The sequence below is a fragment of the Dipodomys ordii genome, unplaced genomic scaffold (genome assembly GCF_000151885.1).
Source record: "Dipodomys ordii isolate 6190 unplaced genomic scaffold, Dord_2.0 Scaffold1, whole genome shotgun sequence".
NCBI lineage: Eukaryota > Metazoa > Chordata > Mammalia > Rodentia > Heteromyidae > Dipodomys > Dipodomys ordii.
Window position 1 is genome coordinate 33,659,494 of NW_012267217.1, and position 14,126 is coordinate 33,673,619.

At 37.6% G+C, this 14,126-nt stretch overlaps 1 protein-coding gene across 1 annotated transcript in view; it reads right to left on the reverse strand.

The window, feature by feature from the left end:
* Dnah7 (dynein, axonemal, heavy chain 7) overlaps positions 1-14,126 on the reverse strand; it is a 197,157-nt gene that overhangs the window by 105,342 nt on the left and 77,689 nt on the right. The window contains exons 25-28 of the mRNA XM_013013366.1: positions 10,117-10,329; positions 6,949-7,047; positions 3,725-3,973; positions 1,994-2,143 (exon numbers count right to left, since the gene is read on the reverse strand). Coding sequence (XP_012868820.1) covers positions 1,994-2,143; positions 3,725-3,973; positions 6,949-7,047; positions 10,117-10,329 — 711 coding nt within the window. The remainder of the gene's footprint in view (positions 1-1,993; positions 2,144-3,724; positions 3,974-6,948; positions 7,048-10,116; positions 10,330-14,126) is intronic.

A 14,126-nucleotide genomic window follows, 5' to 3' on the forward strand; every position in this document is an offset into this window, starting at 1 on the left:
CTTTCCTTATAATTCATATTACTCAAATTTATATCAAATGTTTTAGAACATATTCAAAGGCAGGGAAATACAATTTTTATTCAGATATGTCTGTATTTAGAGATTCACAGATTACTGTTCATGTGCACATTAATAATACTTGATTATTCAGATTAATTACTCTTGGGTGCTAAACCAAACTTTCTCTTCCCTCTATTAAGTGAATTCACACACATACACACTCATAATGCTTTTCCTGGGCCAAACTTGTGTTATAATGGTATATGATATTAAAATCAATATAACATTCATAGGCTCATAACTATTTAATAAATATTACAATGTTTATACATTTTCCAGACTGTCAAAAATGGAGTGCCTAGAAATTGACCAGAAGGTAAAAGTATGTGGTGCTCTTTTCCAGATAATTCAACTTCTTATCTTGTAAGGAAGTTCAAGATAAAGGATTTAAATTCATTATAGCACATTCTCAGTCCCACAGACAACTCATGACAAGACTGTGGGTCTGCTTTGGGTCCAAGCCACCTGCACCTACATTCAGAACTAGTTTTCTCAGAGAAGGCAACCTAGGAGAGCTGTTCTCTATCTCTGTCTCTCTGTCTCTCTCTCTCTGTCTCTGTTTCTCTGTGTCTCTCTCTGTCTGTCTCTCTCTGTCTGTCTGTCTGTCTCTCTCTCTCTCTCTCTCACACACACACACACCCCCCTCAAGATCAAGTTTCACTCAAGCTGTATGCTTGCCATTTATCTTACCCTTCACTTGGGAAACATTACAATGCAAATATGACCTTGAACATCATAATCAAAAGTATCTTTCTTTTCATTTGGCCCTACTGTTAATGAGTTGGATGACTGGATAATCTACCCAATGCCATCAAAACTGCAGTTTCCTGAAAAATGTAAGCTATGTAACTGAATATAAAATAGAGATTTCTCAGGACTATTTCTTTGTAAACATTGAGACTATATGTATTATCTAGAGATGTCATATATTATTCTGGAACAATGTGGAAAGAGAGAAGATAAGAAGCTACATCAGTGGCTCCAGACCTCAGACTGCTTGACCTGTGCCCTGAAAATTATTTGATCCTCACATTACAGGTTAAATTCAATCCTCAGAGAGATATTTGCTACCATGAGAGTTGGTGCTATGTGTTACTTGCTTTTCGTGTCATTCTGCCAATAAAGAGTAGAACTGAGATTTCTGTACCTATACTGAGCCATGAGTCATGGTCCACCAACTGGGTCCTTAAGTGGCAAAGAACATCAAATCTAAGATGTATGGTATAAAGAAAACATTTATAAAGATAATTATTTAATAGATAAATTAGCTCTCCCCAGTCTAGACCCCTTTTCCTACAAGCCTCAGCAGGCCAGATCTCCTTGTATGATCCCATCACACTCTGCAATGGAGAACCAACTGAAAGATGACAACTACGTTTATACTTTTTGGTCTGTAGACATGTTCATGGACACAGGCAACAAACACTGAGAATAAGCCAAGAGTAAGTAAGGCAGAAGCTGATACATTGCTTTTCTCTTCTGCTTCCATAGGCAGAATTTTCTTCCTAAACGACTAGATGGCAAGTGTTGGAACCTTATGACATCATTTTTCAAGGTAGATATGCAGTTTCTCTCAGAGCACGGGACTATATCTCAAAGAATGGGGAAAGGAAAAACACTACCAAATAGGTGGAAGGACTATGGTATTTAGATATCCGTGTTCCTGAATCATCTAGCAAGGGAGAGGGAATCGGAAATGCCTCTCTCTGATTATTTCATTTCCTCACCAGGCAAAGGTGCCTCTTAACATGGACCTCTGGCAAGTACTGCCATTTACCAGAAACAATCCCTGATGATCCAGTCATGCCTATTTTGATCAATATGTTAAGTGACAAATACAAGTGTTTGAAATAACTGAAAAAAAATCAGAAATTGGTCAAAAGAAGTCATCATGATCTTTTAAAAATATGCACATGAGAATGTAAGTACTTACCATAGATGAAGCAAACGCTCTAAAACTCACAGCAAGGACGCCGTCGGACCACTCGTGGGACACCAAATCAAACTGGCCATAGAGCTGGCCCATTGTGACAGACTTAGGGTTTAGAACTGTTATTTGAACCTTGTTTTCCTCCATTAGCCCCTTAATGAAAAAAGACATTCCATCATTTATTTATTTTGAAGAGTTCTCTATATGTTCACAGAAAACATGATTTCTAGAAAATCCTAAGAAATCTACAGAGACACTACCAGAAGAAAGCATGGATTTAACAGGGAACCAGTGCACAAAATAAATAAATGTATTTTAAAAAATCAATTGTATTCTCTTTACAATACCAATGAAAAATGGAAAAATAAGGCTTTAAAGTCTTATTTATGATAGTATTTAAAAGCTTACAAATCCATAGGAATTAGCACACATTTTACACAACCTGCAAATTTAAACTACACACAGGATTGCATTTTTTTTGTAAAAGGTTAGATAATAAATACTTCTCAGATTCACATTCTGCTTTGCTTTTTTAATTTTTTAATTTTTAAAAATGCTAGCACCAATTCACTGACATTATAAAAATAGACTTTGGCTAAATTTGGCCTGTGGGATATAATTGCAGAAGCTTGTGACAAAATGTTTTCTAAGAAAAACAATTAAAGATATAAAAATGCAGAGAAATATATACTTCCCATGGAGAACATAACAATTGTCCATTTGAGCTAGAACTCTTAAAATTGGTGTGTGACATTCTTTTTTTTTTTTTGGGTCCGGTCATGAGGCCTGAACTCTGGGCCTGGGCACTGTCCCTCAGCTCTTCAGCTCAAGGCTAGCACTCTACCACTTGAGCTACAGCGCCACTTCCGACTTTCTTCTTTTTGCTTATGTGGTGCTGAGGAATCGAACCCAGGGCCTCTGGCATGCAAGGCAAGCGCTCTACCACTGAGCCACCTTCCCAGCCCCTGGTGTGTGACATTCTTACAAGAGATGCTAGTGATCTTGGAGCATACTCTTTTTTTCTCATTAATAGAACTTATTTTTAAGACAAGTTTTAGGAATATTGAAAAATTGAACAAAAAGTCTAGATTCCAAAAATGTTCTACTTCCAAATGTTCTCTGACAACTATGTCCCCTATTAGTAACATCTAATATTGATGTACACAATGTTAGAGCTGATTAGTTTATATTAATACACTAAGCTAAAAGTAAAGTCAGTACTTTATATTAAAGACTGACACTTAGTTGAGCACCGGTGGCTCATGTCTGTAATCCTAGCTACTCAGGAGGCTGAGATCTGAGGATCATGGTTTAAAGCCAGCCCAGGCATGAAAGTCTGTGAGACTCTTATCCCCAATTAACCACCAGAAAACTGGAAGTGGCTCTGTGGCTCAAGCAGTCGAGTGCTCGCCTTCAGCTGAAGAGAGTGCCCAGGCCCAGAGTTCAAGCCCCATGACCACCACCACCAACAACAAAAAGACTCTTGTCATTGTTTTAATTCTATGGGGATTTTCCACATGCATGACACATCATAGCCATTATACATATGCTAATTTATCCTAAAAATTCTCCATGTTTCATGTGTTCATAGTAATTTATCTACTATGTTATTTATCTGTAGAGCTATAAGATACTCAATTCTCCCCAATACTTCTAGAGCTTACAACACAAACTAGCAAATTAAAGATGAGCACAAAGCTTGCTAAAAGTAAATTATGCATTATAACTTATTACCTTTTCACATATATCATTTAGTGCTCCAGCTAACACACGATATGCACTAGTTTTTCCTCCAAATGGTTCGCCGACAATCATAAAACCATGGCGCACAATCATCATTTCATAGATTTGAAGAATCTTATCAGAAAAGAATTTGGTCATTTGCAAATTCATGGCCACACAATTGTCTTTGATAGCTGCCAGCAAATCATTGTAATCTGGTTTTGGTAATTTCACCCCAGGAAACAAATCCGAAGTAATTCCCTGATGATAGATAATTTGGAAATGTTGCATTTTATATATGCATAGTAAATATACCTAAGTAAATAGTTTTGTATTGGTTGAAATATACACATGTTTAATACAGATGGAAGTGAAGTCACTAAGTAATAATGGCTCCAATCATTATTCCTTTTCTGCTAGAGATTTTACAGCTTGAAGTTTTATATTTCGTTTTAGGATATTTTAAAGTAAAAATCTGGACTGCTAACACTATGTGATTTCAAAGCTTATTATTAAGACTGTCATATAATCAAAAGGTAATAAATATGCCAATAGAATAAAGAGTGCTGAAAGAGACCCATGTATACAAAAATAGTTGATGTTTCAACAAGGGTGAAAAGGTAATTCAGTGGAGAAGAGTTATCAGGAAATAGTGCAAGGACAACTAGCTCCTCCCAAATAATTAACTTTAATTAACATCTACATATATGCAAAAATTACTCCAGAGGTAGTTATTACGTAGATTGTGCAGTTGAGTCATGTCCCCAAAAATTCCCTGTTAACTGAGAACCTGAGAATACAACCTTATTCTGAAAACAGGATCTTAGACATGGAATTGGTTAAGTTGTCATACTGAGTTAAGGAAGGTACTAAATACAGTCAATGGGATCTACATAAGAGAAAGGAAGAGAGATTCTGACACAGAGATAGAGGAGGGCAGGCTGCACCATGACGGAGTCATTTGGGACTGGCATGGAGCAATTATAAGCCTTGAAAATCAAGGAATGGAGGGAGCCACCAGCAGCCAGCATGGGGCTGGGGGAGAGCTGCTCCGGGACTTTAGAGCTTCTCCCACGGCTCCAGACAAGCTTCTAGCTCCGGAACTACAACAAAACAAGTGTCTAAGGCTCTTATAAGCTGGTAATTGTATTTTCTGAGTATTATCACAACTTACATGAGACATGGCCGTTCTTTTTACTTTGAAAATGCAAACTAAATTTTAGAGGTGTTGAGAATGGGATCATACAGTCAAGCTCTGCTTCAGAAGGTGTGTTACCAGTTGAATTACTCCTAAATTTTGACCCTTAGATGTTGATAAAGAAAAAAGTTCATACGAGTTTCCAAAGCAATTTTCCCTCTGGCAAAGAAAAGAAAATAGCCACAAAGCTGAGGGGGTTAAAAATACCTTATAGCCTGATTACGAGGTTCAAATCCCTGCTCCTGTGTACTCACCAGAAATATACGTGATCTACCATTTTTGTTCCTCAGTTACACCGATTGTAAAATAATGATAATGACTCCGCTTATCCCTTTAGGTCAATTGGAACATTAAAGAAATTACTATTTGTAAAGGGTTAAAACACATCTGGGTCCAGGCTGGGAATGCAGTTCCATAGAAGACTTAATGCTCAGCACGTGTGAGGTCCTGGGTTCTGGTCCCAGGAGTTCCCTCACCCCATATATTGCTAGTTCACATCAGGAGCATAATATTTGGTAAATAAACAGAAACACTTTGTCACATGGTTCAAATGGTTTAAAAATGTCCTTGAAAGGAGACAACTCAGAACTGCCTCTCACCCCAGACCCCTAGCCCTCAGTCTGGTGTCTGGTGTGGACCTGGGAATACAAGGAGATATCCTGCCGTCACTCTGGGGCAGTCTATAGCTATCTAGTGCCCTAGTGCCTTGGCTGTGTCCTGCAGCACCAAGAGAAATTGAAAATGCCAAGCTTGCTTCGCTAGAGAAGCACAGCTCAATACATGTGTCTTGAATGAATGTACAGCTGCATGAGAAAACATCTAGTGAGCTGTGTTTTCTTTTTCTTTCTTTTTTTTATTGTGAAAATACCGTGTGAGCTATATTTTCTATATTCTGAAAACAGCCTTTGCTCCTGGAAAATCTGTGTAGTACACGAATACATCTTTCCTTTCTGAGTTGTTGCATAAAATGCCGGCACTGTTAACTCTAATTGCTAAAGAAAACCCTTCAGGATGACAAGACAAAATTGGTAGAGACAGTTACAGAGCGCTAGTGACACCAGACCATGCTAGTGGCAGCCCCTCTTCTCCCAGCCCCATGGCAGCCATGGTATCTGTCTTTACAGGCTGAAATCCAAATGTCTGCTCGGGAAGACTGAGAGGGCCACATCGCTCCCTTGATTCTATCTGATGTGGAAAAGAGAAAAAGAATGGCATCCAATGATTACAGAGACGTTGAACATTATGTTAATACTCCCTCCTTTCAAGCAATCATAGTCTAATCGTGAAAAAAAAAACATGACTCCCAGCCAGGTGCTGGTGGTTCATGCCTACTCAAGAGGCTGAGAGCTGAGGATTGCGGTTCAAAGCCAGCCGAGGAAGGAAAGGCTGTGAGACTCTTATCTCCAATGAACCACCAGAAAATCTGAAGTGGCGCTGTAGCTCAAGTGGTAGAGTGCTCAGCTTGAGCTGAATTTCTAAGGGAGAGCACCTAGGCCGAGAGTTCAAGCCCCACAACTGACAAAACAACAACAACAAAAACCCAAAAAGCATGACTCTCAAGCCTAGTTCTTATTTGAGGTTATCCTGAAAAATAACTTCATCAAAGTCATCCCATTCTTTTAAGGGAATTAACATTATTTATTTTATTTCTTTGGTCAGTGATTCAACAAATGTTTACCAAATCCCTAATTTATACTAAGGATTCCGTACAGTGTTAGGCAAATTACTTTTCTTCACAGAGAGCCTCGATTCTCATGGGATTAACAAGTAAATGTTTTATAACTTTTGTATGCTCATTATATTCTGCAGAAAAAAATATTGTAATTAAAAATCTCAAGTAGTTAAAAGTCATCTAAAGCAACAAAGCCAGCTGGACACACTTTAAATAAAAACTAAAAACATGATCTATACTTCTATGAACATGTCGCTGTCTTTTATAGTGAAAAATCTCTTGCTGGGAGTTTTGAAAACTTGGATATTTGGTTAATGCCACATTATTATAAGAGATTTGTTGTATTTGAATTATACGTGTTCTTACCTCAAAGAGTGGTAAATCATGAGACAAAAATTTTGGCAAATTTACATCAATAATAGACCTGAACAGCAAAATTTCTTCATTTTCATTTGGATATTTCAGCTGTAAGAAAACATAATCATGAATGAAGCTATTGACATCCGCTAAATACATCATTTTTTTGTGTGTTTCACCCATACACAAACAGGCAAATAAATGCAAAAGTATGTCTTTATTCATTTTTTTCAGATTGTTTTTAGTTATAGAAACTGATATTTACTTCGGTTGAATTAACTGCAGTGAGGGTTTTGGCCACAATTCGATATAGGTTGGGAGCTGCTATTGCTTGTGCGTAGGGTAGAACTTGCTGAGAATATTAGCATTAGGTTGGTGCTGTGAAACAAATCATTAAAAGAAGGAAATCACTCTGAAAAAATGTATTTGAATTGAAACCATATGAACAACACTTACTCATTTGCCCATGTTTTGATGCTGAGACTATTTGAGTATAGAGGTCTGCACCTTTTCTTTGCTTTTTACAAAAACTACATCAATAATGCAACAATACTCCATCCAGTTTTGTTGTGTTGTTTTATTTTTTGGCAGGGGCTAATGTTCATTCAAACATACCTAACAGACAACTTAAGTGTCTCTTGAGAGACAATTTAAGTAATTTTTTAAACTAGTCACAATTTTCATGAGGTTTACTTTGTTTACAATTTTTTATCCTTATACACATTTTTCTTGCATGCCAAATTTGAAGTCACTACTTCAGTACTTCATCTTTACTGAATCTTTCTTAAATAATGCCCTTAGTTTTTATAGAATCTGACTGAAGTTGAACTTGTTACTCAGATTAATGTTCATAGGATACACAAAAACCTGTATTCCCCAACTTTAATGCATGTCACTCCAAAGTTTCTCCTATCATGTATTGATTTTATAAACCTTTCTGTCATTTTTGGTTTTCTAAAATATTTCTACCTAGCAAATTCTTTATTCTTACTTAAGTGACTATAATGTAACAACGTCTACAGTCATATATCTGTCAGGTTCAGCCATCTATGAATCTCTAGGGCTCCAGATGAAAATGCGAATCCTGCTTTTCTGGGTGTTGTTTTCTATCCAACCACAAATGAGTTAGATGTCAGATGGCCTGTTTTGTTATTTGAGAGGCTATTATTTTGAAGCAAATGTTGAAATTGTCTCTTGCTATAATAGAAACAAACTTCAAAATATTCAAGCCCAAACATTCAACAACTCTAAATTAGCTTTTGACAAAGAATGATGGTGTTCATTTGCAGGATTCATTTGCAGCCTAACTTTAATAGCTTCATTCTATAGTCAAGATTTCAGTGATGACATCCACTAGGACAATGAATGCATTATCTGACCACAAAGCAATCCTGACATGCAAGGTTAATACAAATTTTTGCTTCTAGGCACTTTTGTTTGTTGCAAAAAAAAAATCCTATAATTTTAAGTTATGTTAGGCTAATGTGAAATAGAATATCACCACTATATATCAGAATTCTTGATAGCATTATTACAGAAGATAAAAATGTATGCCATTGTTCTCAATCATGTAGGATATATTTTAAAATTTGTATTGTCTACAAATCCTGAATGTGAAAATCTTGTAAACTCCAAGGTCACATTTTTCATTGTGCTGTTAACTGGAGGCTGTCTTGCCTTCATAAAGAAACTAATAATGGATAGTTATATTTCATGCTTCTCACTCAATGCTTCCACAGTAATATTTTAAAAAGCTATCCAAGTCTCTAAAGTATTTGGACTTTTCATGTTTATATATTGTAGCTTAGGCTATTTTAAGTGCAAACTTTTTTTCTTTGTTAATACTGAGGGTTTGAACTCAGAGCCTTGTGCTTCCTAGAGCTTTGCAGTATCACTCTTTTTCACTTTTTATCTTTTGGATAAGGTCTCCCTCTTTTCCAGGCACATGCCTGGGCCTCAATCCATTTACTATTGGCTTTCCATCATCTATGGGATCACAAGTGAGAGCCACAGCCTCCAACTTCCCTTCTATGGAGCTAAAATCTCACAAACATTTCAGCTCAGGCTGACCTAGCACCATCCTTCTAATCTCAGCCTCCCATGGAGCTTGGGATGACCAACATGTGCCATTGTGACCAGCTATGGGTTGAGAAGTGGGTCTCACTGACTTTTCTTCATAAAATAGCCTCAATTCAGATTATTCCATTTTCAGCATCCCAAGTAGCTAGGACCATAGGTTTGAATCACTGGCACCAGACTAGTGAAAACATTTTACAGTAAAATTACTATGTACTGTTATTTCAGCGTTAGATGTAACTGGTAATTATGTTAAGACTATATAAATAAAGCCTTCAAAACAGTTCTCAATAGTAAGCAGTTTTTCTTCATTGGTAATACATTGTTTTGAATATTTAAAATTATGGAAACATACCTAAATCACTAAAAATTGCATGGATAAGATTTACAAATCACGATAAAATTTCTTTTTTATGTGTGAACAATAAATTTTTTTGGTTGGTGGTGGGGCTTGAACTCTGGCCTGGGCACTCTCCCTCAGCTCTTCACCTCTACCACTTGAGCCACAGCTTTCTGGTGGTTAATTGTCGATAAGAGTCTCAAGGCCTTTCCTTCCTGGGCTGGTTTTGAACCGTGATGCTCAGATCTCAGCCTCCTGAGTAGCTAGGATTACAGGCTGGAGCCACCGGAGCCCAGCTAATAAATTATTTTTGAACTCCAGTTTTTTTATTCAGTTCGTTAATGAAACCAACTAGCTAATAGCCCTCCGTGCAGACAACAGTCCTAAGATTGGCAAATGGGAAATGTACAAGTGGGAGTACTTGTGTTTTTTTTTATTATGTACATTTTTTATTGTGAAAATACTGTACAGAGGGGTTACAATTACATTGACAAGATAATGAGTACATTTCTTATCAAGCATTGTAGCCTCCTCCTTTGTTTCCCCTTCCCATCCCTTCCCATCCTCCCTCCCTCCCCCTCCCCCAATCTTCCCCACCACCACCACCAAAGTTGTAAAGTTCGTTTTCGACATAACGACTTGTACATCCCATTGTTGCAATGAGTCCACCTGTATCCCTATTTAAATGATTTGTTTTTTTCTTCCCCTCCACAAATTATACCGACATCAAATACAGTGAAAGCAGGGGTTTGTGTTTGTACCTTAAGGTTCCCAGCCGCAGTGAGCACAGATTTCACAGCCCGCATCCCATAGTCGTAGTGATGTTGAGATGACAGCTGCTCAGAACACAAGCGGTATGTAGCCACAATTTTCACTGACAAGGGCCGGGCAGTGACAAACCCACAGGAGTACAGGACGATTTCCGCAATCATGGCATAGTCGGGCACCATCATGGCTACTGTCCGAAAGAGAGCCTACGGGGCAAAGGTGAAAGCAAAGCCTGGTTTGCTATTCAGGCCGTACCATAAATATATCAGTAAGTTTTGTAAAGGTCTTTTCTTTTCTATCTAAATATTATGTATCGATGATGTTAGATTCTTTGTGGGAAGTAACATGCTACAGGAGAAAGAATATCAAACTGGAAGGGGTGACATTGATCAATTGGTAAGTTGAATTGAAACGCCTTTGAATACCTACTTAAAGATAACACACAGCAAAGTCCAGGAGACTCTAATCTCCAATTAATCACAGAAAAGCCGAAAGTGGTGCTGTGGCGCAAGTGGTACAGTGCTGGCTTAGCAGGAAAGGAGCTCAGGGACCGCCCCCAGGCTCAGAGGTCAAGGACAGCCCAGGCTCAGAGTTCAAGGACAGCCCCCAGGCTCAGAGGTCAAGGACAGCCCCCAGGCTCAGAGTTCAAGCCCCAAGGCTGGTCAGAAGAAAAAAGAATAATACAAATTTTAAAATTTTGAAATAAAAATAAAACAAACAATAAAGAGTACCTAAGTCTGTTAAGAGTGTCTCAAAGTCTGGCTTCTTGCCTGAGCTGAGAAAGTGCCTGCTGTTGGGAGGCTGGGCCTCAATCAATATTTGCTAAGGATCCAATTAAGTACATAACCTGAGGCAATCAGATAACTGCTATAAACAAGACTATAGAAGATAAATAAAACATTTTGAGATATTCTAAATGTCTGTAGTCACCAGCTAGTCCTTCTGTAAGCATAATAATAGAAAGGGAAACTTGAAATGAGTAATGTCATTATTATTAGAAATAAACTAATTTTCCAAATTATAATGATAATTTATCCTCATAGCATTTTAAATATTGTGAGGCAAATAAATGCCATAAGTGGTAGTTAAAAATAAAATTGGATAGATATTTTAAAAGAATAAATATGAAAATGTAGGCTTAGAATATTAAAATGCATCTGGTCTCACTTTAATAGCTCATATATTAACACAAGAATTTCTTGTACAAAAGCAAAAAAAACTAGGAAAAAAGTTCTTACAATGAATGACAATTGTATTCATACAGTTTGTAAATATCTTCTGGAAATGAACTGAATTACCAAAAACATAAGGTAGACAAAAAAAACCCCCACAACTGTCTTAAGTGATTTATTATGACTCTTCCAAGTTTGAGAATAGTTAAAAGATTTGCATCAAGATCCTTATCTAAATGTATTATCTAAGTTACTAGGAAGAGGCTTAAGTACTATTGTTTTTACTATTAAAATTGATAAAATGTCAAAAATATACTTAGTGTTCTAACTACTACATGCATAAAGAAAAAAATGAAAGAGAATTACTTTCCAGATTCTACCTCTTTAAAAAAGGTAAATTTTCAATGGCTAAGACAGAAATGGAGAGACAGAGAGAATGATTGAATTTATAAATCAGCCTGTCTATGGCTAGGTAAGGTCTTTGCATAATAACACACATTTCTAGTAATTTGGGGTCAACATTCAGTACTGTGAGTTATAGGTTTGCCTCTGATCACACAAGGCAGTTCCCAAATTCCTGTCCATACTTTGCAATAGAGTTGTAGAATGCTTTGAAACACGTATTAGTGACTAAAAGAGCAAAAAAGAAAATCAAGTAATCAAGAGCTTTTCCTGATGTTCCATTCATTAGCAGTTCTCCACCATGCTAACTGCATGCTGCCCACAAGATGTGCTGACATGAGATGCGCTGATATCCTTTGATTTTGGATGTGTTAAAGATAGTTGATTGGTAATAGTAACAAATCTGAAAAGAAATTTGTGCTTTTGAAAGAATCAATGAGTATTGATTCTTCATAATAGTTTTAGTCTAACAAGTACCTTCTGAAGTAGAAATGTGCTTAAAAATATTTAATATGTGGGTTTTGTCTAGATGTAACAGAATGTTAAAATGAGACTATCTGCATGAATCTAAAAAGAAATAAGGACATACCTTCCATAGGAAGATATGGAAAGGAAAGGAAGAAAAGAAAGTCCCAGACTTAGGCAACATTCCCGGAATTGAATAACTTCCCTAAATGTAGTCAGTGTGAGCAGATAATCGACAGATAAGCAGATAATATTTATTCAGTAGAAACAAATGAGAACTACTGCCCTGCATTTCTGCCCAATTCTTTGAAGGAGGATGATGCATAAACATTTAACCATGACTTCCACTAATTTTTTCCTAAGGATCTGGAAATCGATTTCACAGGTATTTTGATGAGTTTGGGAACAAGTTTTGACTTTTGATGAGTGAAATGAAAAGTTCAGGGTCTATTTTGCTCTTTTTCCCGAATACCATGAAGGTGTTTTACCCTGCAGTTTCTTTGGAAAGCTATTCATGAAATTACTGGCTTTGTGTCATTAGAGGGTCTAGAATGAGCTCATATTAAAAGTATTTGGATCAGACCAATGACTATTGATTCTTTGTAATAGTTTTAGCCTAACAAGTAGCTTCTGAAATAGAAATGTGCTTAAAATTATTTAATATGTGGGTTTTGTCTAGATGTAACAGAATGTTAAAATGGGACTATCTGCATGAAATACCACCAGTTACCAATATATGTGGAAGCTACCCAAGATGCAAACATTTTAAAGAGATGTATACAACCCTTGAACTTTCTCATCTACCTGTGCATCATAGAATATTTGAAAGAGAAAGGCAAGAGAGAGAATTTGTGAAAGGATCTCTCTGAGGGGAACTCATGCTACGCATCACTCCTCACAGCTCCAATGTTGTCGTGTGCCCCCCACCGCCCCCCACCCCAACTGCATGAGAGCCTGGGAAGGCATGGATCTGGTGGCTAATTCATGCCCGAGGAAGCAAAAGTGGCTCATGGCAGTAGGATCAATGCTCAGAGCTTGGTACGGCAAACGATGTGTGATAGGAACATAGGAAAAGAGTCTAACGGAGGCTTTGAAGCCCTGCCTGACAAGAAGGCCCCGCAGAACCCACGGTTCTGTGCATGGATCAGCTCCAAACATCTGCCAGTTCCACAGACATCACCCAGGTGGTCACATCTGTAGTGCTAGTTTAAAAGATGATAACGAATTAATATGTCAGGCAGGAAAGTGACAATTTAGCACAACACTCAAGAGAGAGCAATTAGTGTGTGGAAAGCTGTGGGACTATGAAACCAGGAAGGCCCCATTTGACAGACAGACAGATGCAGGGAAATGGCAGTACATATGCACTAGGTCCTAATGATAAGGCTCTCATAGACTATGCCAAGAAAATAGTCAGATGCAGGTGGATCCCACCTGCTAAGTGCTGAAGGATCTGTTTGAGGCCATCCAGGGCAAAAAAGCTTGTGAGAATGTATCTCCAAAAAAGCAAAAAACAGGACTGGAAGAGTGGTTCAAGTAACAAAGAGCCAACCTTTGAGAGCAAGGCCCTGAGGTCAGACCCCAGTACCACACAAACATTTTTCTAATGTTTCACATTGCTTTATTATTTTAGAAAATGTGTAACAAGCCGGGCGCCGGTGGCTCACGCCTGTAATCCTAGCTACTCAGGAGGCTGAGATCTGAGGATCACGGTTCAAAGCCAGCCCGGGCAGGAAAGTCCCTGAAACTCCTATCTCCAATAAACCACTAGAAAACCGGAAGTGGTGCTGTAGCTCAAGTGGTAGAGCACTCACCTTGAGCTGGAGAGCTGAGGGACAGCGCTCAGGTTCAGAGTTCAAGCTCCACAACCAAAAAAAAAAACAAAAAAAGAAAAAAAAAGAAAATGTGTAACAAAAATATCATGGAACTGAAATATGAGTTACAGTACAGTGGGCAATTGTGAA